Source organism: Theropithecus gelada, chromosome 16 (assembly GCF_003255815.1).
Source record: "Theropithecus gelada isolate Dixy chromosome 16, Tgel_1.0, whole genome shotgun sequence".
Lineage (NCBI taxonomy): Eukaryota > Metazoa > Chordata > Mammalia > Primates > Cercopithecidae > Theropithecus > Theropithecus gelada.
The window spans coordinates 68296837-68321538 of record NC_037684.1 but is presented as its reverse complement, the minus strand read 5'-3'; the positions used below and the strand labels follow the sequence as shown (position 1 = coordinate 68321538).

General features: G+C 43.4%; 1 protein-coding gene across 3 annotated transcripts; it reads left to right on the top strand.

Annotated features, from left to right (window-relative positions):
* The first annotated feature begins 2154 nt into the window (after positions 1–2154).
* Positions 2155–22808, top strand: ZNF18 (zinc finger protein 18). Of its 3 annotated transcripts, XM_025362168.1 has the most exons (9): positions 2293–2392; positions 2554–2837; positions 3954–4075; positions 6754–7222; positions 8519–8708; positions 9121–9209; positions 15299–15383; positions 16088–16198; positions 21500–22808. In XM_025362168.1, exons 4-9 carry the CDS (start codon positions 6836–6838, stop codon positions 22285–22287), a joined length of 1650 nt encoding a protein of 549 aa, XP_025217953.1. In that variant the 5' UTR covers positions 2293–2392; positions 2554–2837; positions 3954–4075; positions 6754–6835; the 3' UTR covers positions 22288–22808. The 3 variants fall into 3 exon arrangements, with proteins under 3 accessions (XP_025217955.1, XP_025217952.1, XP_025217953.1); XM_025362170.1 differs by lacking the exons at positions 2293–2392; positions 2554–2837; positions 3954–4075 and adding an exon at positions 2155–2234 and having other exon boundaries at positions 16091–16198; XM_025362167.1 differs by lacking the exons at positions 2293–2392; positions 2554–2837; positions 3954–4075 and adding an exon at positions 2155–2234.
* The last annotated feature ends 1894 nt before the right edge of the window (positions 22809–24702 follow it).

The following is a 24702-nucleotide window of genomic DNA, read 5'->3' as shown; positions in this document are numbered from 1 at the left end:
TGGATTCAAGGCTGTTTTATCTGTTAGTCCTTCCCTGACCATCCTATATAACTTGCACTCCATGTCTAATACTACCTCTCCTCCTTACCCCAATGTAATTTTCTTCACAACACCTATAATTACTACTTGTGTATTTATTTGTTGTCCAGCTCACCCTACAAAATATAAGTCCTGGGAGGGCTGGGACTTTGTGTGTTTAGTTCATTCTTGCCTAGATAGCTATTGGAAGAGTGCTGGGCACATCATCTGGTAAATATTTATTGAATGAGTGAGTGAATAATAGAAATAGATGACACCGTTTCATTATTTCCTAAGCTGAGGTAGATATCTCCCTATTTTAAAAAACCTTTTGGTGGTTCAGCCTGTTTCGAAAGAAGTGTTTATGCCTTTTCCTAACGTGCCAGTTTATAAAGAAATTATTAAACTTCAAAGTGTCATTTTCATATCAGGAACCATCTACCAGGATTAGAGTTCTCAACCTGAGGTTTGTGGGTTCCAAGGATGGGTTTCAAGGCTGTGTTAGCTCCCTGAATTTGAGGGCAAAGTGTTGTATGTAGATGTGTATGTGCATTTTTCTTGGGAAAAGTTTTAGCTTCCATCAGTTTCACAAAGGAGTCGTCAGGACTCAATTAATGGTTTTGAATTCTTGTTATCTTCCTTGGGTGTTGATCAGCTAAAAGCGAACACATTGAAGATAAAACTCATATAATCTTCCCCTCCAAACCACCTTGTCTCTTGACTTTCTTAGAAGCAGAGCACATTGATGTTGGAAGCCACACCCAATGAAGGTGTCCCTCTAAATGTGCCTGGGAAATTGTTAGCCATGCTGTCCTCAGGAACTCAAAGCAGCACCATCAATCACATGAATGTTAGAAACTTCCAGCTAGGTGCCATGGCTCATGCCTGTCATCGCAGCACTTTGGGAAGCCGAGGTGGGTGGATCACCTGAGGTCAGGATTTCGAGATCAGCCTGGTCAACATGGTGAAACCCCGTCTGTACCAAAAAAAAAAAAAAAAAAAAGACTAGAAACTTCCACCTATGTCAGGCTGAAACAGTTTCACACACAGGAACTTGTTCAGACCCTGGGACTTAAGAGAACATGTCGAATCCCTTTTCCACTGGTCAGTTTTTCAGGTACATGAAGATGTAATCCCTTCCCCGCATCAAGCTTTATTCCTCCAGAGGAGATATCTTTAATTCTTGTAAACATGGGACAAGTATAGGACACGTTATGATAATGACAGCTCCTTTTAAAATTTTTATTTATTATTAATTTTGTTTCCATAGATTATTGGGGAACATGGCAGCTCTTTTTTTTTGAATACTCTCCTCTTTGCCAGTTGCCCAAGATGGAACACCCAAACTTTGACATGATACTTCTATTAATGCAACTTAGTATCACAAGATGACTGTCGTGGCCCAGCACAGGATGGCCTGAAAACCGGCAACACTGGGGAAAGGGTAAGAAAGCCTTGGCCATTACAAATGGTGTGGAACTGAGCCGAGGGAGGGGTAGTGAGAAGAGAGGGTGAGGTGTCTGAGAGACAATGAGGTAAAATCAGAGGATTCAGCCATTGCCGGCGTGTGGGAAAGGGAAGGAGAAGGGAAGAGTCAGGGATGACATTTGTTGAGAGACAGATGTAGGTGGAAAGAGGATGGCACTACATTGGACTAGCCCCAACCGAATGGGGAGAACTGGGAGAGGACCCAGGGGATGCAGAGCTGGTGAGAGTGGGAGAATCAAGACAGAGGAGGAAGGTCAGGGCAAATCAAATGTCTCAGGGAGGCCAAGTGAGGCAAGAACGGAAAGGAGAAAGGCGCCGGTTAAGAATCAGGGATACTGGCAGAGCGTTGCAGCTTTGGGTGTGGGGACTGGCAGGACAAAGAAATGATCTTTGAAGGCCTCGCAGTGCTTGGCCGAGTGCCTGGCACAGAATAGGCGCGCAATAAATGACGGGTGAGAAGTGAAGGAACTCACGAACAGTGACTAGTGAGTGACGAAAGGAACCGAGGGTGGCGTTGACTCGGGAAGCGCACTGCAGTGTCGGCGGAGGCTCCTGGGCCGCGGCGCCAGAGAGGGGCGGGGCGTCCCCGACGGCCAATAGGAACTTCGGTATCAGCCCCGCCCCGCCCCTAGCTTCGCCTGGTGCCGCACGTCGCTCGCCTACCGCCTGAGGCGCGCGCAGCCGCCCAGCTCCCGGAAGTGCGCCCGGAGCCGGCGCCGCGGGCCGAGGTGAGCGCGCGTGCGGGGCGGTCCCGGCCTCCGGCCGCTCGGGGCCAGGCCTGGCGGTATCTGCGTCCGCACCTGACTCAGCTGGGCCCCCCGGAGCTTCGGAGGGGCCAGCGGGCTCCCGCGCCCATGCGTCTGGGAGCGCGCGGGGGACGTGGCGAGTGCGGGGCCGGGGCAGCCATGGCTGGGAGTGGACCCTGGGTGCGGGGGGATGTGTGAACCCCGTCCCGGCTATGCGTTCCTGTGCCTGTGCGCCCCGCGGGACCGGAGGGTCTCTGCACTGGGACCGAAAACGGGCTCCTCCCCGCCATCTTCCCCTAAGGGCTGAAAATGAGTCTCGGGAAGAGGAAACCCGATGGGATGATGCCTGGAGTCTCTCCCTCTCTTTGGGGGGGCGCATGGTGGAGAATACGTATCCGAGGAGCAGCGCTGACCTGGCCTCGAACACTAAATGCCAGTTCTCCTAGCTGCTTGTGACAACCAGAAAACGCCCCCACAAATCACCAGGCGTTGGCAGTTCTCCCCAAAGCAAAGGCTTTAGGGCTTCCTGGGTTTTAATCTGGCTGCCACTTGTGAGCCTCAGAGGTTCCTGATCTATACACCAGGGTAATTGTGAGAATTAGAAATACATGAGCCGAGCCTGATAATGAGCCGATACGTAGTAGGTGCTTAACAAATGGTTACTTGTATATGTAACCATGTATGTAACTACGTGTGTCTATTGTGCCTAGAATGCACATTTAAAAATTCATTCTGTTTGTTAAAGGTTTAATAACAGGTATGACAGATAACCGTAATTTTTTCATAACTAATGGGGTCAGTTCCTCATGAGGTCATTGGAATATAAACTCTCTATTAAAGTATTTTAATACTCTATAAAAGTAATTTAATTTTGAATAATCGAGACATTTTTCTTACAACACTACCTGGGAGTATAATATTACTAACACAAGATTTAAGTACTTAAAGTTTTTCCAAAATGTCATTTCTCTTAAATATTATCTAAACTGCTATCTTAATTTAGGAAACAGATAAATTGGAGTAAGTTTACAGGTCGGTATCTTGCTGTGTAAAATCTTGCCACTTGTTATTTGAAACACTTGAGCCAAATAGGTTGGATTTACAAAGCAAGGGATTTTAAAAAATATATTTATTCATTTTTTAAGCTTTCACTTGAAAGTGTAGGTTTACCTCTGAGCAATCCTTTAGCTGCTTTCCAGGTGGTTTGATAAGCAGTTTTCATTGTCACTCAGTATGAAAACATTTTAATTTCCTTTGTGATTTTTTTCTTTGACTATGGGTTAAGAGCTTTGTTTAATAATTTACGTAAATTGGGATTTTCTAGTTATTGATATCTCATTGAATTGTACTATGATCAGAGAATATATTCGAACCCAGGAAACTCTATAAAAAAGTTTTCCATTGACCTTTCTGGTTTTTGTTTCTCTTGTGTTCCTTTTCTATCAGATATGGGGTTTTTGAGTGTTTTTTGGTATTGCTTTAATGGCTTTTTAGCAATACCGCTTTGTGTAATATTTTTAGACCTAACTTTAAGATACCAGTCATTTGAAAATTATGCATATAGTCTGGATGAATACTCTTTTTGCACTTGTAATGAATGTATACTCTGCAGTTCTTGGGTCTAGTGTTTTGAAAATGTCAATTAGAGCAAGTCGGTTGATAGTGTTCAGATTTTTTGTCTTTACTGACTTTTTTTTTGAGATGGAGTCTCATTCTGTAGCCCAGGCTGGAGTGCAGTGGTACGATCTTGATTTACTGCAATTTCCGCCTCCCAGGTTCAGGCTGTTCTCCTGCCTTAGCCTCCTGAGTAGCTGGGATTACAGGTGCACACCACCATGCCCGGCTAATTTTTGTATTTTTAGTAGAGATGGGGTTTTACCATGTTGGCCAGGGTGGTCTCGAACTCTGACCGCAGGTGATCCTCTGCCTCGGCCTTCCAGAGTGCTGGGATTGCAGGCGTGAGCCACCGTGCCTGGCCTGGGTTTCATTTTTTTTTTTTTTTTGAGACGGAGTCTCGCTATATGGCCCAGGCTGGAGTGCAGTGGTGTGATCTTGGCTCACTGCAACATCCATCCCTGGGTTTAAGCAATTCTCCTGCCTCAGTCAGCCTCCCTCGTAGCAGGGATTACAGGTGTGCACGACCATGCCCAGCTAATTTTTGTATTTTTCATAGAGACGGGGTTTCACCATGTTGGCCAGGCTGGTCTCGAACTCCTGACCTCAAGTGATCCACCCACCTTGGACTCCCAAAGCGCTGGGATTACAGGCGTGAGCCACTGCGCCCGGTCCTGGGTTTCCTTTTAAGTGAAAAATAAATTTAATGAGGACCACATAAAAAACATTTGGTATTGGATTACGGTTGACTCTTAATTAAACAACACAGGGTTGAACTGCAAGGGTTCATTTATACAAGGATTTTCGTCGGCCTCTGTGACTCCTGAGACCACAAGACCAACCTTCCTTCTCCTCCTCCTGTTCCTTGTCTTCTTCAGGCTACTCAGTGTGAAGCTGATGAAGGTGACGACCTTTATGGTGATTCACTTCCACTTAGTGAATAGGAAATGTAGTTTCTCTTCCTTATAATTTTCTTTCTTTTTTTTTTTTTGTTGAGACAGAGTCTCACTCTGTCACCCAGGCTGGAGTGCAGTGGTGCGATCTCAGCTCACTGCAAGCTCTGCCTCCTGGGTTCACGCCATTCTTCTGCCTCAGCCTCTGGAGTAGCTGGGACTACAGGCACCCGCCACCACGCCCGGCTAATTTTTTGTATTTTTTTAAGTAGAGATGGGGTTTCACCGTGTTGACCAGGATGGTCTCGATCTCCTGACCTCGTGATCCACCCGCCTCAGCCTCCCAAAGTGCTGGGATTACAGGGGTGAGCCACCACACCCGGCCTCTTCGTTATAATTTTCTTAATAATATTTTCTCTAACTTACTTTTTCACAAAAATACAGTAACATGCAAAATGTATGTTAATCCACTATTTAAGGCATCAGTCAATAGGCAGCCCAGCTTTTGGGGAATCAGAAATGATATGGATTTTCTGCTGTGTGGGGGTTGGCACCCCTATCTCCTGCATTATTCAAAGGTCAACTGCAGTTCTTTGGACCTCGCTCTTTCCTTTCTTGGGCCTTTGAAAAGATTGGTTTTTCTTTTTTAGTTTTTAAATGATTTTCAATGTCGGATAAATTATTTTGGTGAAACGGTAAGGATGAAGACATTGTTTCCCACACCTTAAGAGATAAGCAGCTACAAAAAGCTAGAGTATTGTACTGATCTCTGATTAAGCCAGATCCTCAAGTGATGGGGTATTTTTTTTTTAAATTGCTGTAATTAGTCTTAGGGAGAAATGATGACCACCAAATTCTTCATAACATTTAAGGATTTACCCAAGAATCCCATATGATGATTACTTGCAAGAAAGTTAACTAGAAATAGTGGATGATCCTTTTAAAAATAACTTAATATTATTTGCCATTTAATATTTCTCTTTCTACTGTCTTAGTTGTGATCTTCTAAATTTCAATACCATTCACATAAAATAGTGGTTATTTATGTCAACACCATAGGAGTATTCTCAAGGTAGTCTTCTCAACCCTCTTTTTTTTTTTTTTTTTTTTTTGAGACAGAGTCTCTCTCTGTCACCCAGGCTGGAGTGTAGTGGTGCAATCTTGGCTCACTGCAAGCTCCACCACCCGGGTTCACGCCATTCTTCTGTCTCAGCCTCCTGCGTGGCTGAGACTACAGGCACCGACCACCATGCCCAGCTAATTTTTTGTATTTTTTTTTTAGTAGAGACTGGGTTTCACCATGTTGACCAGGATGGTCTCAATCTCCTGACCTCATGATCTGCCCACCTCGGCCTCCCAAAGTGCTGGGAGTATAGGCGTGAGCCACCACACCCGGCCTTCTTAACCCTCTTTAACCCCAAGATTGGAAGTGTCAGTTATGACACTGGTTTTTTCCATAAATTCTCAAATAGACCTATTTCAATATGGCACTCAAAAGACGTGTCTTGGAAATTTCATTACACCTTTTTGGGAAGACTTAATTTGTTTTCTTTAACCTCCTATTTATTACAGAAGCATCTAGGCATTAGCTTTTATTCCTAGGGCATTAATATCTTTTTCGAGCTTTATTTTTTAGTATGCAGATATAGAGATGAAGACGTAGAAGTGTTTTGTAGAAGAGCCGTTTACCTGGAAACCTATAGTGAAAATGCTTCATATGGTGCATTTTATTCTTCATTTTGTCTGGACATTTGAAGACCAAGAAAGAACATTATAAAATGGGCAGGGAAATGGTGGCTGTTAAGATACGGTATCAGTAGTTTGTTTTGTGGCTTCAAGTTTATAGTCTTTCATAATAGAATCGTATATCCATTGAACAATTTCAAAACCTCCATAGTTGACCCCAAGGCTTCTCAGGTAGGGCATATGAATTTGTTCTTTCTGAAAATGTGTCCCCCTCCTCTGTATAGCACTCATTCTCATTCCCTTTTTAGTGTCCTGGTGAAGACCTAGTTCTTTCCGGAGACAATTCCGCTTCAGAAGCACTTTACTTAAGAGGACTTGCCAGGCTGGACAATGCCCGTTGACTTGGGGCAGGCCCTAGGCCTGCTGCCATCACTGGCGAAGGCTGAGGGCTCCCAGTTCTCGGAATCAGATGCTGCCCTTCAAGAGGAACTCTCCAGCCCTGAGACCGCGCGCCAGCTTTTCAGGCAGTTCCGTTACCAGGTGATGTCTGGGCCTCATGAGACCCTGAAGCAGCTTCGGAAGCTCTGTTTCCAGTGGCTGCAGCCAGAGGTTCACACCAAAGAGCAGATCCTGGAGATCCTCATGTTGGAGCAGTTTCTGACCATCCTGCCCGGGGAGATCCAGATGTGGGTGCGGAAACAGTGTCCAGGAAGTGGAGAAGAGGCAGTGACCCTTGTGGAGAGCTTGAAGGGGGACCCGCAGAGACTGTGGCAATGGGTAAGCAGAGGGTATTATGATTGGCGAGTGAAACACAGGGCTCCTCTCTGGTCCCGTCAGGTGTGTGGTCTTTTTTCTTATGACACCAAGTGGGTGGAACTTTTCACACCAACGGCCAGTTCTCTGATTCTCTAACACCAGTAGCGTGTCCTGCAGGTCGGTTCTGAAGCTAACTCTGGAGGTTCAGGGCCCAATCCAAGACTGCTCCGGTTCTCAGATGCCAGTCACAGGTCCCAGGGGCCACCTGAACTTCTGACAAATTGGCTATAAATTCGGAGATTCCCACAATCTTCTCTTCAAGTTCGATACTTAGTTAGAATGACTTACCGAACTCAGGGAAGGATTTTACTTCCTGTTACTGACTTACTATAAAGGATACAACTCACTAACAGCCAGAGAGAAGAGCTGCGGAGAGCAAGGTGTGGGGGAAAGGGCATGGAGCTTCCATTGCCTCTCCTGGCATGCTACGTTAGTTACCAGTACCTCCCTGAGGTCACCAACCTGGAAGCTTCCTGAACCCCACGGTTTAGGGATTTTTATGGAGGCTTCACTGCTTTGGCACACTTGACGTAGTCATTTGCATTGGTGATTGAGTATCTCCAGCTGCCCTCCCCTCCTCAGAAGCGGGGGGTAGGTGGGGGGTGGGAGGAGTGGGGGTGGTGGGGGGTGGGGAGAGACTGAAAGTTCCAACCTTTTAATCTCAAGGTTGGTTCCTCTGGCAACCAGCTCCCCCCCCCCCCGCCCTGAAGCTATCTAGAAGCCTAGCATAAACTCTGGTGTGGTTGAGAAGGGCTCGTTATGAATGACAAAGCCTCTTCCTTCACCTCTGTCACTCAGGAAATTACCAGGGCTTTAGGGGACAAAGACTAACTGTGTTATTTCTTGTTATACCACAGCTAGGTTCCCTCAACCTCACCTAATTCTAACACCCCGACTCTCAACACTTTTTAGCTGTCGAGGATTGAGGGTGAAGTCTCCCAGCATATTCCACCTTTAGAACGTTTGAGAAGTTATTCAAAAGTTGCCGGAGTTTTCATTGGTGGGGCATATCCCGTAGAGGCACCTTAGTGGTGTGTCTCCAAGGTCTCCCACGCCTGGTGCAGGCCTCAGCTTTTGGTGTCTTTTTGGGACATTTCTTACCCTGGTTCCTGCTGGACTAGAAATAAAAGCTGGTTTTCTCTTTCTCCACATCCTTAGAAATTGTCTTATGATCTATTGCAGAGGGTAAGCTTTGTATCTTTTAGAGATCCTTACTCTGGATTCTTCAGTAATTACTAATTAATATGTGGTCTCTAGATCAGTATCCAGGTTCTGGGACAGGACATCTTATCAGAGAAGATGGAATCTCCAAGCTGCCACGTGGGGGAAGTGGAGCCCCATCTTGAAGTGGTGCCTCAGGAATTGGGACTTGAGAATTCTTCGGTAGGGCCTGGGGAGCTTCTGAGCCACATCGTGAAAGAGGAATCCGACACAGAAGCAGAACTAGGTGAGGATGGTGCTGTGTGGTGGTCTCTTGGAGAGATTTTGGGATTGGGATTAGTAGACCTAAGTGAGTTGAAATGGTACGCTGCTCAGATTGGGATATCCCTGGGAGGTTTGCCAACAGGTTAGACCTAAATAAACCACTCTTGCTTGGAGAGTCAACGTCTGTGTTTTAAACTGCTTTATGACTGGGCCAGACCGTTTGGATTTTGGCTCTGAGGAAGGAGGTGGGAGAAAATACGGGTGAGACTGGAAGGTTGGAGGGAGTTGGAGTTTGTCAGAGAGATAAACAGAAGTCTTGTAATATAGATGACAGTACAGGTATTGTTCTGATTTGTGAAGATTGTTATCTGCGCCCTCTGGGGAGTGGTTAAGGCAGACATCCAGATTCTGAAAACTTCCTCTCATCACTTCAGCCCTGGCTGCCTCCCAGCCTGCCCGACCAGAGGAAAGGCTGATCAGAGACCAGGACCTCGGAGCCTCACTGCTCCCAGCAGCACCGCAGGTGAGCTGAGGTACAAAAACGGTGAAAAGGAAACTTTTTACCTTCTATAATCTCTTCCTCCTGCCTCTTCACCCCATTCCCCATCCTGAGGAAACCTCTGATATGCTCTCTGTCACCATATGTTAGTTTACTTTTCCTAGAGTTTTATAAAAATAGAATCATGCCAAATGTACTCTTATCTTTGTTCTTATGCATATAGTGTATATATATTTGCTTATTTCCGTATATTCTCTCTTTTTTTTTTTTTTTTTTGACACAGAGTCTTGCTCTGTCGCCCAGGCTGGAGTGCAGTAGCGCCATCACGGCTCACTGCAAGTTCCGCCTCCCAGGTTCACGCCATTCTCCTGCCTCAGCCTCCCGAGTAGTTGGGACTACAGGCGCCCGCCACTGCGCCTGGCTAATTTTTTTTTTTTTTTTGTATTTTTAGTAGAGCTGGGGTTTCACCGTGTTAGCCAGGATGGTCTCGATCTCCTGACCTCATGATCTGCCTATGTATTCTCATTTTTTGAAACAATTTGATTTTGATGTGCCTTAGAGTCATTTTCACATTTCTCATAATTGGGATTCATTGAGCTTCTTAGATCTGTGGGTGTATGATTTTCACTAAACTTGGAAAATTTTTGGCCATTATTTCTAAAGCATTTTTTTTTTCTGTCTCACTTATTTCTCCTCTCCTTTAAGAACTTGGGAAATAATACCTGTGGAATGTGTATAATGATAATGTATATACATGTATCAGAGCTCTTCAGGTTGTCCCAAGCTTACTGATTTTTTTTTCTGTTTTCGAAGTCTTGGTGTTTTATTTTGGACAATTTCTGTATGTCTTCAAGTTCGTTAATCTTTTCTTTTATAGTATCTGATCTGCTGTTAATCTCATCCAGTATATTTTTCATTCTGTTTTTGAAGTCTTGGTGTTTCATTTAGGACAGTTTCTATTTTTATGTCTTCAAGTTCATTAGTCTTTTCTTCTTATAGCATCTAATTTGCTGTTAATCTCTTCAGTATATTTTTCATTTTGGATGAATTTTTCACGTCTAGAAGTTTGATTTTGGGCTTTATTATATCTTTCATGTCTATACTTAATGTGTTCACTTTTTTCTCTAGCTTCTTGAACATGTGGAATATAGTTGTATTTGTATTCATATCCTTACCTACTGATTACTACCTGTATTGGGTCTGGGTCAGTTTTGATCAAATGATTATTCTCATTATGAGATGTGTTTTCCTGCTTCTGTGTATGCCTGGTAATCTTTGTCTTTTTTGTTTGTTTGTTTGTTTTGAGACAAACAACAAGTGGGTTTTACTTTTTCACCCACGTTGGAGTGCAGTGGTGCGGTCATAGCTCACTGCAGCCTTGACGTCCTGGGCTCAAGCCATCCTCCTGCCTCAGCCTCCTGAGTAGCTAGAACTACAGGCATGTGCCACAATGCTTGGCTAATTTTTAAATTTTTTTGTGTCTTACTATGTTGCCCATGCCTGGTAATCTTTGATTGGGTATCAGACATTGGTGGGGTGCTGTATATTTTTGTATTACTGTAAATGTTCTTGAACTTTGCTATGGGATGCAGTTATTTGAACACGGTTGGTTGGTTATATGGCACCAGAGAAACATTTAGTCTAGTATTATTTTTTCCATGCTAAGGCACCTCCCTTCTGAGTATTCTGAGTAATCTGATGCCCCTTCATATACCAGGTTTTCCACTCTGCCTGGTGGGAGTACAAACTGTTTCCAGCACTGTGTGAACTCAGGGGATTGTTCCCTCTGATTCTTTTGGGTGGTTATTTCTCAGACTTCGGGGGTACGCTCTGTAGATCTCTGGAGCTTTCTCTTTGTGCAGCTTCCTCCTCTGATTTCTCTGCCCTGTCAACTCTAAGCACCTTGGCATTTCCAGACTCTGAGCTCCTTCTGCTCAACTCAGGGAGGCTGCCTGGCTCAGCCTGGGTTTTCCCTTCCTGTGCTGCTGCCTGGATCCTCTGTCTAGGCAGTACGTTTGGATAACTAGCGCTCACTGAGTTTGTTTTCCCACTTCCAGGGATCTTGTTCTGCTCTGCTTGGGTAATGTGCAGTGTCTGAAAACAATTGTTTCATACATTTTGTCCCATTTTTAGTTGTTTCAGGCAGGAGGTACATTCAGCAATTCCTAATACTTCATTTTTGCTGTATATAGAAGTCTCTGGGACAGATTTATGTTGATATGTAGTTAACAATTTTGAAAAGTTGAATTTTGTAAAAATATTTTTTTTTTCACGAGCCTATATACCTTCATTAAAACATCATTTACAACGTCGAGGGAACTCCTCCGGGGACTTGCCTTGCAGTCTACTGTAGAGTGAAGATGAAAATAGAGACGGCAGGAGGTGGTGCTTAATGCTGTGTTTCAGACCAGGGTCTGAGCTTCGGCTCTCCAGGCTCAGAGATACAAAAACTAGAGAATATCCGTTTCATAGTTTACTCTGGGGGAACGTGGATGGGGAGGTGGCAGGGGAGAGACATATCTTTTTAGTGAACCAAATGCACCCTCCTGCCTGCTTTCAAGGTGTCCAGAAACCAAATTGTGAAGCAAGACATTGCTTGGTGAGAAAGATTTGTGGGTGTTCTGTGGAATACGTCAACCAGGCTTGGAGGATTATTGTTTCTGCAGTATGTACAGAGTATTCTCACCTGTTCTGGATAACTTAAAGTCAGAAGATTTAAAATGCTCATCAGCACCAATTTGTGTTTTACAACTGTATTTACATATACATGTGTCTGTATTTCCCTACCTTCAGAAGATAACTAGTTAGCAACCATTTAAGTTAAACGAACAAAACTCATCCCTACCCAATCTGAATATCCCCTCCAAACTAACAGCAGTTATTTGCATCAGGAAGACTTTGATATTTAATGGAATCCTTTGGAAGTAAAAGGAATTTTTAAATTAATCACTCCCTCTAATCTCAAGTAAGTGAGGAACTTCATAAATAATGCCAGAATGATGATATGGTATTACTCCCAGTACACAGTAGTTATTTCATTAGTAGAAACCATGACTCAGTTGGAACCTTACATAGTACTCCAGCAATGCATTTACTCACCTTCCTCTGTTTTCAAACTTAAAGGAAAGGAACAGCGTGTAAGTAACTCAGTGCAAGTCAGTTGTAATATTTTATAAACCCACAAGATGGTGCCAGTTCCACACAAAAATAGAATTTTCTCATCAAATCCCATGCTTCTGTCTTTCAGGAGAGAAAGTTAGGTTTTTCCGTCTCTTCTAAATATGAGAAAAAGGCAAGCTGGCTGCCATTGGTGTCTTGCCTCTTCAGTAGGAGGTTTTATTCGAATGCACCCAGCTTCTTGGCAGTTCCTTGAGTAAATCTGTGTCTTTAAGCTGGAGGTACCCTGTCAGTGCTCCTGAAGCAACTTCTCTGGTTTTTGAATGAGCTGACTTTGACCCCTGGGGGTTTTGGTGGCTGTATCCTTTTCTGCCTTGTCCTCTTCTTGGTAGTTACTGTGTTCATGGAGTAGATCCTGTGTCAGCAAGCCAGGCAGCCAGGCAGATGCTACTGTGCTTGTACATCCTTTCCTCTGCTGGCACTGAAGCCAGGGTCCCTGTGTTTTGACCACAAAGACTGAGAATTCCTGTATTCAGCTCAAGTGTTTGCTCAAGTGATTATTTTCAGGAGGTTGTTAAAATAGCTGCATTCACAGGAGATTAACAGAATAAGCTGCTAGCTGTTTATACTTTAAACATTAAAAAAAATTTAAATTTAAATTCACATGAAAAATGTGGTGATAGTTAATAGTTGACTATGTAATTAGGTATATTGAGGTCGCTTTTCAGCTTCCTATCCTTCCCACCCAAAAAAGTCCAAACCCTCTTTCGTTTGTTTGTTTGGGTTAGCACCTGCTAATTAAACAGTTTTTGGTATCTCCTTTCTCCTTGAGCCATTTCCACTTCTCTTTGATGTGCTGGGGGCAGACTTGACTTAGGACTGAGAATGTATTAGTCCCTTTTCATACTGCTGATAAAGACATACCTGAGACTGGACAATTTACAAAAGAAAGAGGTTTAATTGGACTTACAATTCCATATGGCTGGGGAGGCCTTACAATCATGGTGGAAGGCAAGGAGGAGCAAGTCACATCTTTCGAGGATGGTGGCAGGCAAAGAGAGAGCGCGTGCAGGCAAACTCCGGTTTTTAAAGCCATCAGATGTTATGTTATTCACTATCACGAGAACAGCACAGGAAAGAACCGCCCACTTGGTTCAGTTATCTCCCACCAGGTCCCTCTCAAAATACATGGGAATTATGGGAGCTACAAGATGAGATTTGGGTGGGGACACAGAGCCAAACCATATCAGAGAGTGCCTTCCCCGAATAGTATATTGTATACAGTAGGAGGATGACTTTGTAATTCCTCTCCTCATTTCTGTTCCCTGAAGCCTGGCTATTCATGTCTATCAACTTTGGGGTTTCTGAAAGTGTGCAGAATCCGTTAATTCTCTCTGCAGACCCTTTGGGTGATTCTAGGAGACTGCATGTCATAGTAAGAATATATATTATCTACTGAGGACCTATTTGCTAAGGGCTCTATTTCACCTCAGCAACATATATCAAGTGGCTCTTCTGTTCTGGGCAGGCTCTTGGGACCTGGGAAGGTATAAGAGTAGGACAGAGTCCTTTCCTCATGGAGCTTATGTTGCTAGTAGAGGCAGCAGTTAATCAAATACTTACATGTGTGCATATACATATGTACAAACACATAAATATTTAATAAACAGATAAATGCTGTGAATAAAAAAAAGTACAGTGTGCTATGAAATTAGGTGACACTTGCATTATTTATCTCAAACCTCCCAACTCTTTTGTGAGTTCAGTGCCATCATTAGGTGAGGCCTGAAACTCTGGAAGGTTAAGTAACTTGCTCAAGGTCACACAGCTAGAAAGTGGCAAGGTTGGGACTTAAAACTCAGTATGTCTGACTCCAAAAAAAATGGGTTGCTAATCCCTCTGCTATACAGTCTGAGTTTGTAATAGTCAGCTTCTTGGTGGAAGACTGAAATTTGAATTCACGAAAGCAGACCCTAACTGTATGGTATTCCCAGTTTTGAGTCTCCAGTCTGTCGTTTCATAGGAAAAGCAGGGCTTCTTTTGGAGATTGTGGAGGGACAGCTTGCTCCAGAGAACCCACCAGTTTTCCACTATCTGGCAAGAAAACTGATTTAATGTTAGACTCTAAATGCAGAACTATAAGAGATTTCAAGTATGGTTATAACCTCTCTCTCTTCTCTGAATATACCAATCTTTGTTTCAGGGTAAAGCTTACAATGCAGTTGACTCTAACTACATTTTACTGATTTGCACTTGCTTTTCCAACAGATTCCTTTTTAACTTCTTTCTTTTGCTTTTTGAATTCCTGATTTTAATTAAATAGTGGGACTATCAGGCTATTTCTCTTCAAAGACCTCTAGTACAAGCACTTGAGTTAAAAAACAAACAAACAAAAAAACAAATAGTACCAGCCGGGCGAGGTGGCTCACACCTGTAATCCCAGCACTTTAGGAGGCCGAGGCAGGCGGATCACGAGGTCAGGAGATTGAGACCATCCATCCTGACAGTGAAACCCCCTCTGTACTAAAAATACAAAAATTAGCCAGGCGTGGTGGCGTGTGCCTGTAGTCCCAGCTTACTCGGGAAGCTGAGGCAGGAGAATCACTTAAACCTGGGAGGCGGAGGTTGCAGTGAGCAGAGATTGCTCCACTGCATTCCAGCCTGGGCGACAGAACAAGATTCCATCTAAAAAAAAAAAAAAATAGTATGGAAAAGGCTCCTGCCCTCTATATTCTCCACTTTTAAATAATTCAGCTGAAAAAGTGCAGAATGTAAAGCCTAGATGTTTTCTCACCAAGGAAAGAAACACTGATATAGGGACTGTTGTTTTCCCTTTGGCCTCTTTGTCCCTTGAACCACTCTGCTGGGATTTCTCAGGTCTTGGGATGGCCACGATCCTGTGGCACGTTTCTTTCTTCTCAGCTTTCCTTTAGGCCGGGAAGGCAGGTTCAAACACCTTCATTGGAGTCATGGTATTGTATTTTTTTTTTTCCCAGGAACAGTGGAGACACCTGGATTCCACTCAAAAGGAGCAATACTGGGATCTCATGCTGGAGACCTATGGGAAAATGGTCTCAGGAGGTGAGGGCGTGGGTTAGCCTGATGGAAGGAGGTGGAAGGACTGGAAAACTGTGAGGCATTTTCCATGCACTCATAGAGACGTCTGCTGAACATAAAATTGCCAGGTGAAGGAAATCATTAGGGACACAGTTGGGAACTGGGGCAAGTTGGAGATAGCAGAATCACAGTAAGAACTTCCTTGTATTGAAAGTATTCAGTGTGCCAGGAACTGTTTGTGGGTACATTGCACGGAGTAACTTCTTTAATCTATGAAATTGATGATGGTATTCTCATTTTAAACCTGATGAAAGTGAATGTCAGATCAAATACTTACCCACTGCCATGTAACTCATAAGTGGGCTGAGTCATGACGGAACTTAGTTGTGGCTGACTCTGAGTCCACGCTCTTTTCTACTAAGCCACACTTGTCAGCCAACCATTGGTGGGATCCCAGTCGTGATGCTCACACCAGCCTGCCAGGTAGTCTACAGACCTTTCTGTCCACCTCCTTAGACTCTTGTTTTCATGGCCTTTACCATCAGTCAAGGTCATCTTGTGAGTACTGGTGTCTTACAAGCTCCACACGCTGTTCTAAGGTGAATTTCTGCAAGCGTCCAGAGCCTTCATATTGTCTCTAATGCGTAGGGTACTCCTTTGAAAGACACAGCTTGAGCTCCCAGTCTTCCCCATTCATCCAGGCCCACCATACATCTTTCTCTCTATAGCAGGCATTTCCCATTCCAAACCTGACCTGACTAATTCAATAGAATATGGGGAAGAGCTGGCAGGACTGTACCTTCATGTCAATGAGAAGGTCCCAAGACCCACCTGCATAGGTGAGTAATCGTTCATTGGTCTGGAATCATTTCTGACTGCCTCTCATGAAATTGGAGGTGACTGGGGAGGTGGTGAAGGAGGTCGGGGGAGATGGAATATTCTGTTACATTGGTTGTAAGTAGCCATGATCTGATTGGTTTGATTCGACTATTGAGATTGAGTCTATTTATCTCTGGCTATAGGGCTGCTGACACACATTTAACCATGGAAGGAAGACCACACATCAGACCTGTTGCCTTTAATCTTTTCTGTTGTTTTAGCTTTCTTTCTCAGAAAGAATTAAGATTCACACAAATTGAGACCAATACAAATAGAGTAGAATTTCATTGAAAAGGACTATGTAGCAGCCTAGCAAGAAGTTAGAGTATCTAGACATAAAACAAACAGGAAAAAGTTTTATCTAATCCCTGTGCACCTCACATTTTTAAAACAGCAACATCAACAAATACTTCATATAAATAATTTATTTAAGACTAGGGAAGAAGAAATCTGAACTTGTTCTCTTGTAAAATAGCAGTCATTCTTTGCTTTCTACACTTTTTCTAAAACACTGAAGTGATGTAAAACCTAACTGTGAAACCTCCCCGCCCCGCCCCCACACATACACACACTTACATACACAGTAAATCCCAGCACCTTAGAGGAAGAAGAGGACCAAGGATGGGAATGGTAAGGCAAGCCATTCTTTCTCCCCAGTGGCATCTAATTAATTATTTTCTTTTGCTAGTATACCACAGAGAGAGCGATCATTAGCTGAGATATTTGATTTTAATTTTATGCAACATATTTATCACGCTATTTCACAAGGATTTCTTCTGGAACAGTATTTTTCAAACTGCATTGCATAACCAGTTAGTGAGTTGTGAAATCATATGGTAGAGTTACAACCAGCGTTAAAAAAAACAAACAAAAAAACCAAACAATAAGATTGAAGAGGAAATATCAGATGTAGGGGTGGGTAATATTTCAGGAAATACTTGTTTAAAATGTGTGTGTGTGTACTGTGTTTCAATATAAATATATTGATTACTGCCTTAGCTTGGGCTGCTGTAACAAGATACCATAGATAAAGTTGCTTAAACAACGAACATTTATTTCTCACATTTCTGGAGGCTGGGAAGTCCAAGATCAGGGTGCTAGCATGGTTTGCTGACCTCGCTTTTCTTGCTGTGTCATCACAGAGCAGAGAGGGGGGTTGGGGAGAGGAGACAGGGAGAGGCAGGGAGAGACTGGGAGAGGGGGAGGTGAGAGAGAGGGAGAAGGGGAGACAGGAAACTAATCCCATCATGAGGACTCCACCCTTAGAACCTCATCTAGACCTAATCCCTCCCAAAGGCCCCAGGCCCCACCTCCAAATACATTTTTATTAGGGGCTAGGGCTTCAACATAAGAATTTTGGGGGGATCACAGTTTAGTCCGTAGAACTTATTGTGGGTTGTAGTCAGAGAAGGTTGAAAATATTGCTTTGGAGGTTGTTGCAGTAGGATTTTTTTTATAGACTATTTTTTAGGGCAGTTTTGAGTTCATAGTAGAATGGAATGGAAGCTACAGAGACTTCTCATATAGCTCCTAGTAGTCTGATCTTATTTGTGATATATAGCTACTATATTCCTACTCATTTTGTTTGTTTGTTTGTTTTTCCCTCATCCCACCTCTGCTGACATGGTCCCATTAGATACTGCCTGTAACCAGGTGTGAGGAGTCTACAAGGGTCATCCCGCCTTGATAGGCAAAACAAAACAAAACAAAAAAACTATTATACGTTCCTGTCTCTACTAAAAATGCAATATATATATACATATGTGTGTGTGTGTGTATATGTGTGTGTGTGTGTATATATATATTTATAGCTGGGCATGGTGGTGGGCACCTGTAATACCAGCTACTTGGGAGGCTGAGGCAGGAGAATTCGCTTGAACCTGAGAGGCGGAGGTTGCAGTGAGCCGAGACCACACCATTGCACTCCAGCCTGGGCAACAAGAATGAAACTTCGTCTCAAAAAAAAAAACAAAAAAAAAACGAAGGATATGTGGAAAGAGGTTTAGGACGATGAATCTGGCAGCAACGTGTAGGACAGATAGGAAGGGAACACTTGGAGGAAAGAAGTCTGCAGGAAGTCAGTGCAGGAGTCCGGCTGTCTGGGGAAGAGACGTGGAATAATTGTGGAAGTCACAGTAACCAGATGGGAAAGGCCTGGTTTGAAAACTACAACAGTGTGCTAGTTTACCAGATCTGGACTCAGATCAGGGGCAAAAATCAATGTCGAGAGTGAATATGCTGTTACAGTTGACCGTATGGAAGAACAGCTCCTAGTTAAAACAGGCCAGCAGGGGGCAGTCTCAAAAAGTCATCTACTTCCCCTTCTAATCAAAATCCAAAGGATTAAAGTTTTTAAAGTAGTTTTCTGGAAAAATATAACATGCAAGAATAGTTTTTTTAAAAAAGTTTTGAAAGAAGAATGTTTCATGAATGCTAGATCTGAAAATATTAAGTCTTGTATTATAAAGGTAAAAATCATTAAAATAGTGTGATGCTGATATAAAAGTAGATGCACAGATCAATGGAACAGAAAAGGGAGCATAGAAAGAGATGCTGGTCTGTATAAGAATTTAGCATGATCAGGCCAGCGCGGTGGCTCATGCCTGTAATCCCAGCACTTTGGGAGGCTGAGGCAGGCGGATCATTTGAGGTCAGGAGTTTGAGACCAGCCTAGCCGACATGGTGAAACCCCATCTAACTACACTACAAAAATTAGCCAGGCATGGTGGTGGGCACCTGTAATCCCAGCTACTTAGGAGGCTGAGGCAAGAGAATTGCTGGAGCCTGGGAGGCAGAGGTTGCAGTGAGCCGAGATCACGCCACTGCACTCCAGCCTGGGTGACAAAGCAAAACTCCATCTCAAAAAAAAACAACAACAACAAGAAACAGTTTTCATGAACATGACAGATAAATGATTATTTTTGTTAATATAGAAAGAGTTAAAGAAAGTTGATACGAAAAATGTACTTTCCCAGTAAAATATGAGCAGTAGTCCTCGAGTATGAAAAATAGCTCATGAATGTGATAAAGATTCATCCTTTCATAACTTAAGAATTAAAATTTAAAACAATGAAAAACCATTTTTCCTCCATCTAAATGGCATGTTTAAAAATATTCCATATTGAAGTATTGAATACCTACTTCCCCCTCTGCCCAGTTTCACATAGGAGAGGATGGCAGACTTGTTCTGGAAGCTGGGTTACCAGTAGCTGTCAAGAGCCTTAATGTTTATGCCTGTTGACACAGGAATTCCACTTTGAGAAATTCCTTTGAGGTATTGATGAGAAATGTGGGCAAAAACTTACGAAGAAAAATGCTGATCACAGCATTATTTATTGTAGCAAAAACACAATAAGCAAATTAGATTTTCATGGTAGGGGAACAAATTTTGTGTTTATTATGGCATCTTCTTGATGGGCCATTACTCACCTCTTTAAAATGATATTTATACTCAAGCCTGTAATCCCAGCACTTTGGGAGGCCGAGACGGGCGGATCACGAGGTCAGGAGATCGAGACCATCCTGGCTAACACGATGAAACCCCGTCTCTACTAAAAAAAATACAAAAAACTAGCCGGGCGAGGTGGCGGGCGCCTGTAGTCCCAGCTACTCTGGAGGCCGAGGCAGGAGAATGGCGTGAACCCAGGAGGCGGAGCTTGCAGTGAGCTGAGATCCGGCCACTGCACTCCAGTCTGGGCGACAGAGCGAGACTCCGTCTCAAAAAAAAAAAAATAAATAAAAAATAAAATGATATTTATAAAGGCTTTTTTAAAGACAAGAGAAAGTACCTTTGCCATTGGAGAGGTATATTCTAAGGCTTTTATTTTATTTTATTTTATTTTTAGATTCAGGGACATTCTAAGGCTTTTTGACTTCACAAGTTCAGATCTAGCTCTCTAGAAGATGCCTAGATCCCTGGCAGACAATTGAAAAGACACTAATGTATGAAAGAGAAAGGTAAATGGCATGTTTAGATCTTTAGTTAGAGATCTTTAGAAAGAGAAAGAGATCTTTAGAAAGATCTTTAGTTAGAGATCTTTAGAAAGAGAAAGGTAAATTGCATCTTTAGATCTATATAGTTAAAATCATGTATAAAAGTTGAAAATCCTACCATCAAAATAAAAATTTTCTATATGCATCATTAAGTAGTATAGCCAAAAACCCAAGTTATGGTGAGAAAAACAAACTTCCAGTTGCTAGTGTGATTTAATAAAGCACATGTAAATACTAGATTCAAGCACAGATCAAGGGATTCACTTTTATAGTACAACCTTGCTGCACTGCAACTGTGGTAAAATGACACGTGCATTTCACAAATTCTGGGCGTCTTATGAATGGGAGAGGGAGACTCCATATTACATTGATTAATGCCACCATTCACAATTAAATACTACATAGCTGGATATGGAACGATATGTACAATATGACACAAATTATGTCAGAAAATAGCATATACCTACATACATATAGATTAAATTAAAAAGACTGAAAGGAAATGTATACTCATAGTTGTCATCTCTGGGTGGTAAGACTGAGGCGGATTTGGTTTTCTTCTGTATATATTTCTCTCTCTTGAGTTTTTTTTTTTAAGTTACCATATTTATCTTTTATACATAATCAGATAAAAATCATTTTAAAAGCAGTAATTGCCTATAATACTGGACCTTTCCTGGACCTTAAGAAATACATGTGGCTTTATTTATGGAGTGATCACTTTATGAGCGCTCCTGTGTTGTTTAAAAATCCTCAGCTCCAGAGCCGAACCATTTAGCCTTGAACCCAGGACAGGGGAAGTGAGTTTGAGCATTCAGGCATATGGTAGTTTTCTTCATCACTTACTAATGCCCTTAAAAAAAAAAAAAGAGAGGCTGAGCGCGGTGGCTCACACCTGTAATCCCAGCACTTTGGGAGGCCGAGGCATGTGGATCATGAGGTCAGGAGATCAACACCATCCTGGCTAACACGGTGAAACCCCGTCTCTACTAAAAATACAAAAAATTAGCCGGGCGTGGCGGTGGGCGCCTGTAGTCCCAGCTACTCGGGAGGCTGAGGCAGGAGAATGGCGTGAACCCAGGAGACGAAGTTTGCAGTGAGCCGAGATCGCACCACTGCACTCCAGCCTGGGTGACAGAGCGAGACTCCATCTCAAAAAAAAAAAAAAAAAAAAAAAATGAATGTTTTATGATGACCTTCTCTTTGACATTGAGTTAGTAAACAGGGCACAGCACTTGAACCATTTCAAATCTTCTTTCTTCTTTTAGGAGACAGACAAGAGAATGACAAGGAGAACCTAAACTTGGAGAATCACAGGGACCAGGAGCTCCTGCATGCTTCCTGTCAAGCCTCAGGAGAGGTTCCTTCTCAGGCTTCCTTGAGGGGCTTCTTCAGTGAGGATGAGCCAGGATGCTTTGGAGAAGGAGAGAATCTCCCTGAGGCTCTGCAAAACATTCAGGATGAGGGAACAGGGGAACAGCTCTCTCCTCCAGAAAGGATTTCTGAGAAACAACTAGGTCAGCATTTGCCTAATCCTCATTCAGGAGAAATGTCCACTATGTGGCTTGAGGAGAAGAGAGAGACCTCCCAGAAGGGGCAGCCAAGGGCCCCCATGGCCCAGAAGCTCCCCACCTGCAGGGAGTGTGGGAAGACCTTTTATAGGAATTCTCAGCTTGTTTTTCACCAAAGAACTCACAACGGAGAGACATACTTTCAGTGCACCATCTGCAAAAAAGCCTTTCTGCGGAGTTCAGACTTTGTGAAGCATCAGAGAACTCACACAGGAGAGAAGCCCTGTAAATGTGATTACTGTGGGAAAGGCTTTAGTGACTTCTCAGGATTGCGCCACCATGAGAAAATCCACACGGGTGAGAAACCCTATAAATGTCCCATCTGTGAGAAAAGTTTCATTCAGAGATCAAACTTCAATAGACATCAGAGGGTTCACACAGGAGAGAAGCCTTATAAATGTTCACACTGTGGGAAGAGTTTCAGCTGGAGGTCAAGCTTTGACAAACATCAAAGATCCCACTTAGGAAAGAAGCCCTTTAAGTAGCCAGTAACCAAACCCTCTTTCCCCATTTCTGTCTCCCAGCCCGTTAAAAATATACTCAGCTCCATCAAGAGGAACTGTGTCTCTGAGAGGATACCCCTGTTCATCTCCTCTTTTCATGGATTGGAGAGGCGAGAATCTGGACGTGGCTTTGGACTTGGAGGATATCTTGGATTGGATTTCACAATGGCTTAAATTCTTGATTCTGCCTCAGGAGAAAGAATAGTCTTCATGTTTCCACTCATCCTTCCTTTGGACCCACTGGGGAAAAAGTCTAAACTGGAGATCCAGTTTTAGAAGTGCTTTCTGGGAAGCATTTAATGGGATTAGCTGTAGTCACTGCTTATGGGAAGAACCTCAGATGAGCCCCTTAAAATGGGTTCTAGAGCAGGTCTTCTGTTCCAGAAGGGGGGAAGAGAAGCATAGAGGGCCAGTGAGCTCACGTGCGTTCTTTGTCATCGGGGTGAAAAACTCACTTCAAGCGTCCCTTGTTTGAAATAAACTTAGAGTCACTTTCTATCTTACTTGTTTGAAGTGTTCACTGTGTGTTTGACTGTATTTCAAAGCACATGATTTCATAGAAGACCCTAGGCAGTTGAGCTCCAAAGTCAGCCCCTATAAACCTATCCAGTTCATGATGTAGCAGAACAGTAATAGGAAAGTCCTAGGCTGATGTTCAGATGATGAGAGCTTGGCCAGGGCTTGTCTCAGCTAAGTTTGTTTTTGGTGTCCTCTTTCTGAGCCAACCTTCCACTTGATCTCTTGCCTCAAGCCGCCCCTCTTCCTCCTGGCATCTCACATGGGCTATCATTTTTGCCAAAGTGTGTTCTATGCTTTAAAATTACCTTTGTTTTAATCTCATTTTGTCTGTGAGTGTTAGGAAGAAATCAATAGTATTGATCTAGTTTATAATACTGTCTAGCAGTTTATTAACACATGTATCTAAACTGTCCAATTGTCCTTATCGCCACAAGTTACATGCCTCAAAGTGTCCTGCCTGTATAGTGAGACTTCCCCCTCCCACCGTCTTCCACTTCCTTCTTTTTGCCTGAATTTTTTTTTTTTTGAAGACAGAGTCTTGCTCTATTGCCAGGCTGGAGGGCAGTGGTACAGTGGTGCGATCTCGGCTCACTGCAACCTCCAACTCCCTGGTTCAAGCAATTCTCCTGCTTCAGCCTCCCGAGTAGCTGGGATTACAGGCACGCACTACCAAACCCAGCTAATTTTTGTATTAGTAGAGACGGGATTTCACCATGTTGGCCAGGATGGTCTCGATCTCCTGACTTCGTGATCCGCTCACCTCAGCCTCCCAAAGTGCTGGGATTACAGGTGTGAGCCACCATGTCCGGCCTGCCTGATCTTACTATACTACTATGAGTGAGGCTCAGGAAGGATGATGCTAATGTGGACAGAGTTATCTCTCTGAAAACAGATTAGCCTATAGTCAGGAAACTGCAAGTGCATTACTCGATGGGAGAGGAGGGACAACACCCAAGCTGGAGTTCTGGGCTTCCAGGAGTAAAATTTATTAACTCCCTTGTATCATGAAGATGAGAAGGCCCCACTTAGGGGGTGCAGGAACCTCAAGGAAGCAAGCAGGAAAATCATAGAGGAATTAGCATTAGAGTCCATATTCTGTATAGCAGAGATTTATAGCATGGTGGGATTTGAGGTTTTAAATCCTGAGTTCTCAAACTGTGGCCTCCAGACCCGCAGCATTGGCAGTTTGTTTAAACTTACTGAATCAGAAATACTGAAGGGTGGGTTCCAGCAATCTCTGTTTTAACAAGCCCTCCAGGGGATTCTGATGCCTGTTGAAGTTTAAGAACCACTGTTCAAAACAGTAATCAAAACATCAAGTTTCTGCAAGGTTAGGGGGAATCGTCACAGAAGGAGTACTGGGTCCTCCCATACTTTTCTTACTAAACAAGCTGCCTCATAGAGCTTTTTAAAACTCATCAAAACTGTGGAACCCATTGGACTTCCAGTGAAAATTTGTTCCACAGAGGTAAAGCTTTAGAATGGCCAGGCGCGGTGGCTCACGCCTGTAATCCCAGCACTTTGGGAGGCTGAGGTGGGCGGATCACCTGAGGTCAGGAGTTCGAGATCAGCCTGACTAACATGGTAGAACCCCATTTCTACTAAAAATATAAAAATTAGCCAGGCGTGGTGGCAGGCGCCTGTAATCCCAGCTAGTCAGGAGGCTGAGGCAGGAGAATCGCTTGAACCCGGGAGGCAGAGGTTGCAGTGAGCTGAGATCGCGCCAGTGCCACTCCAGCCTGGGTGACAGAGCGAGACTCCATCTGGAAAATAAAAAAAAAGGCTTTAGAGTAAATGTTTCTTCTTGGCTTCCTCTTAAATGATCTAAAGGATGATGGAGATACTTCCTGTTTGCTTGTTCACACTGTATCCACAACA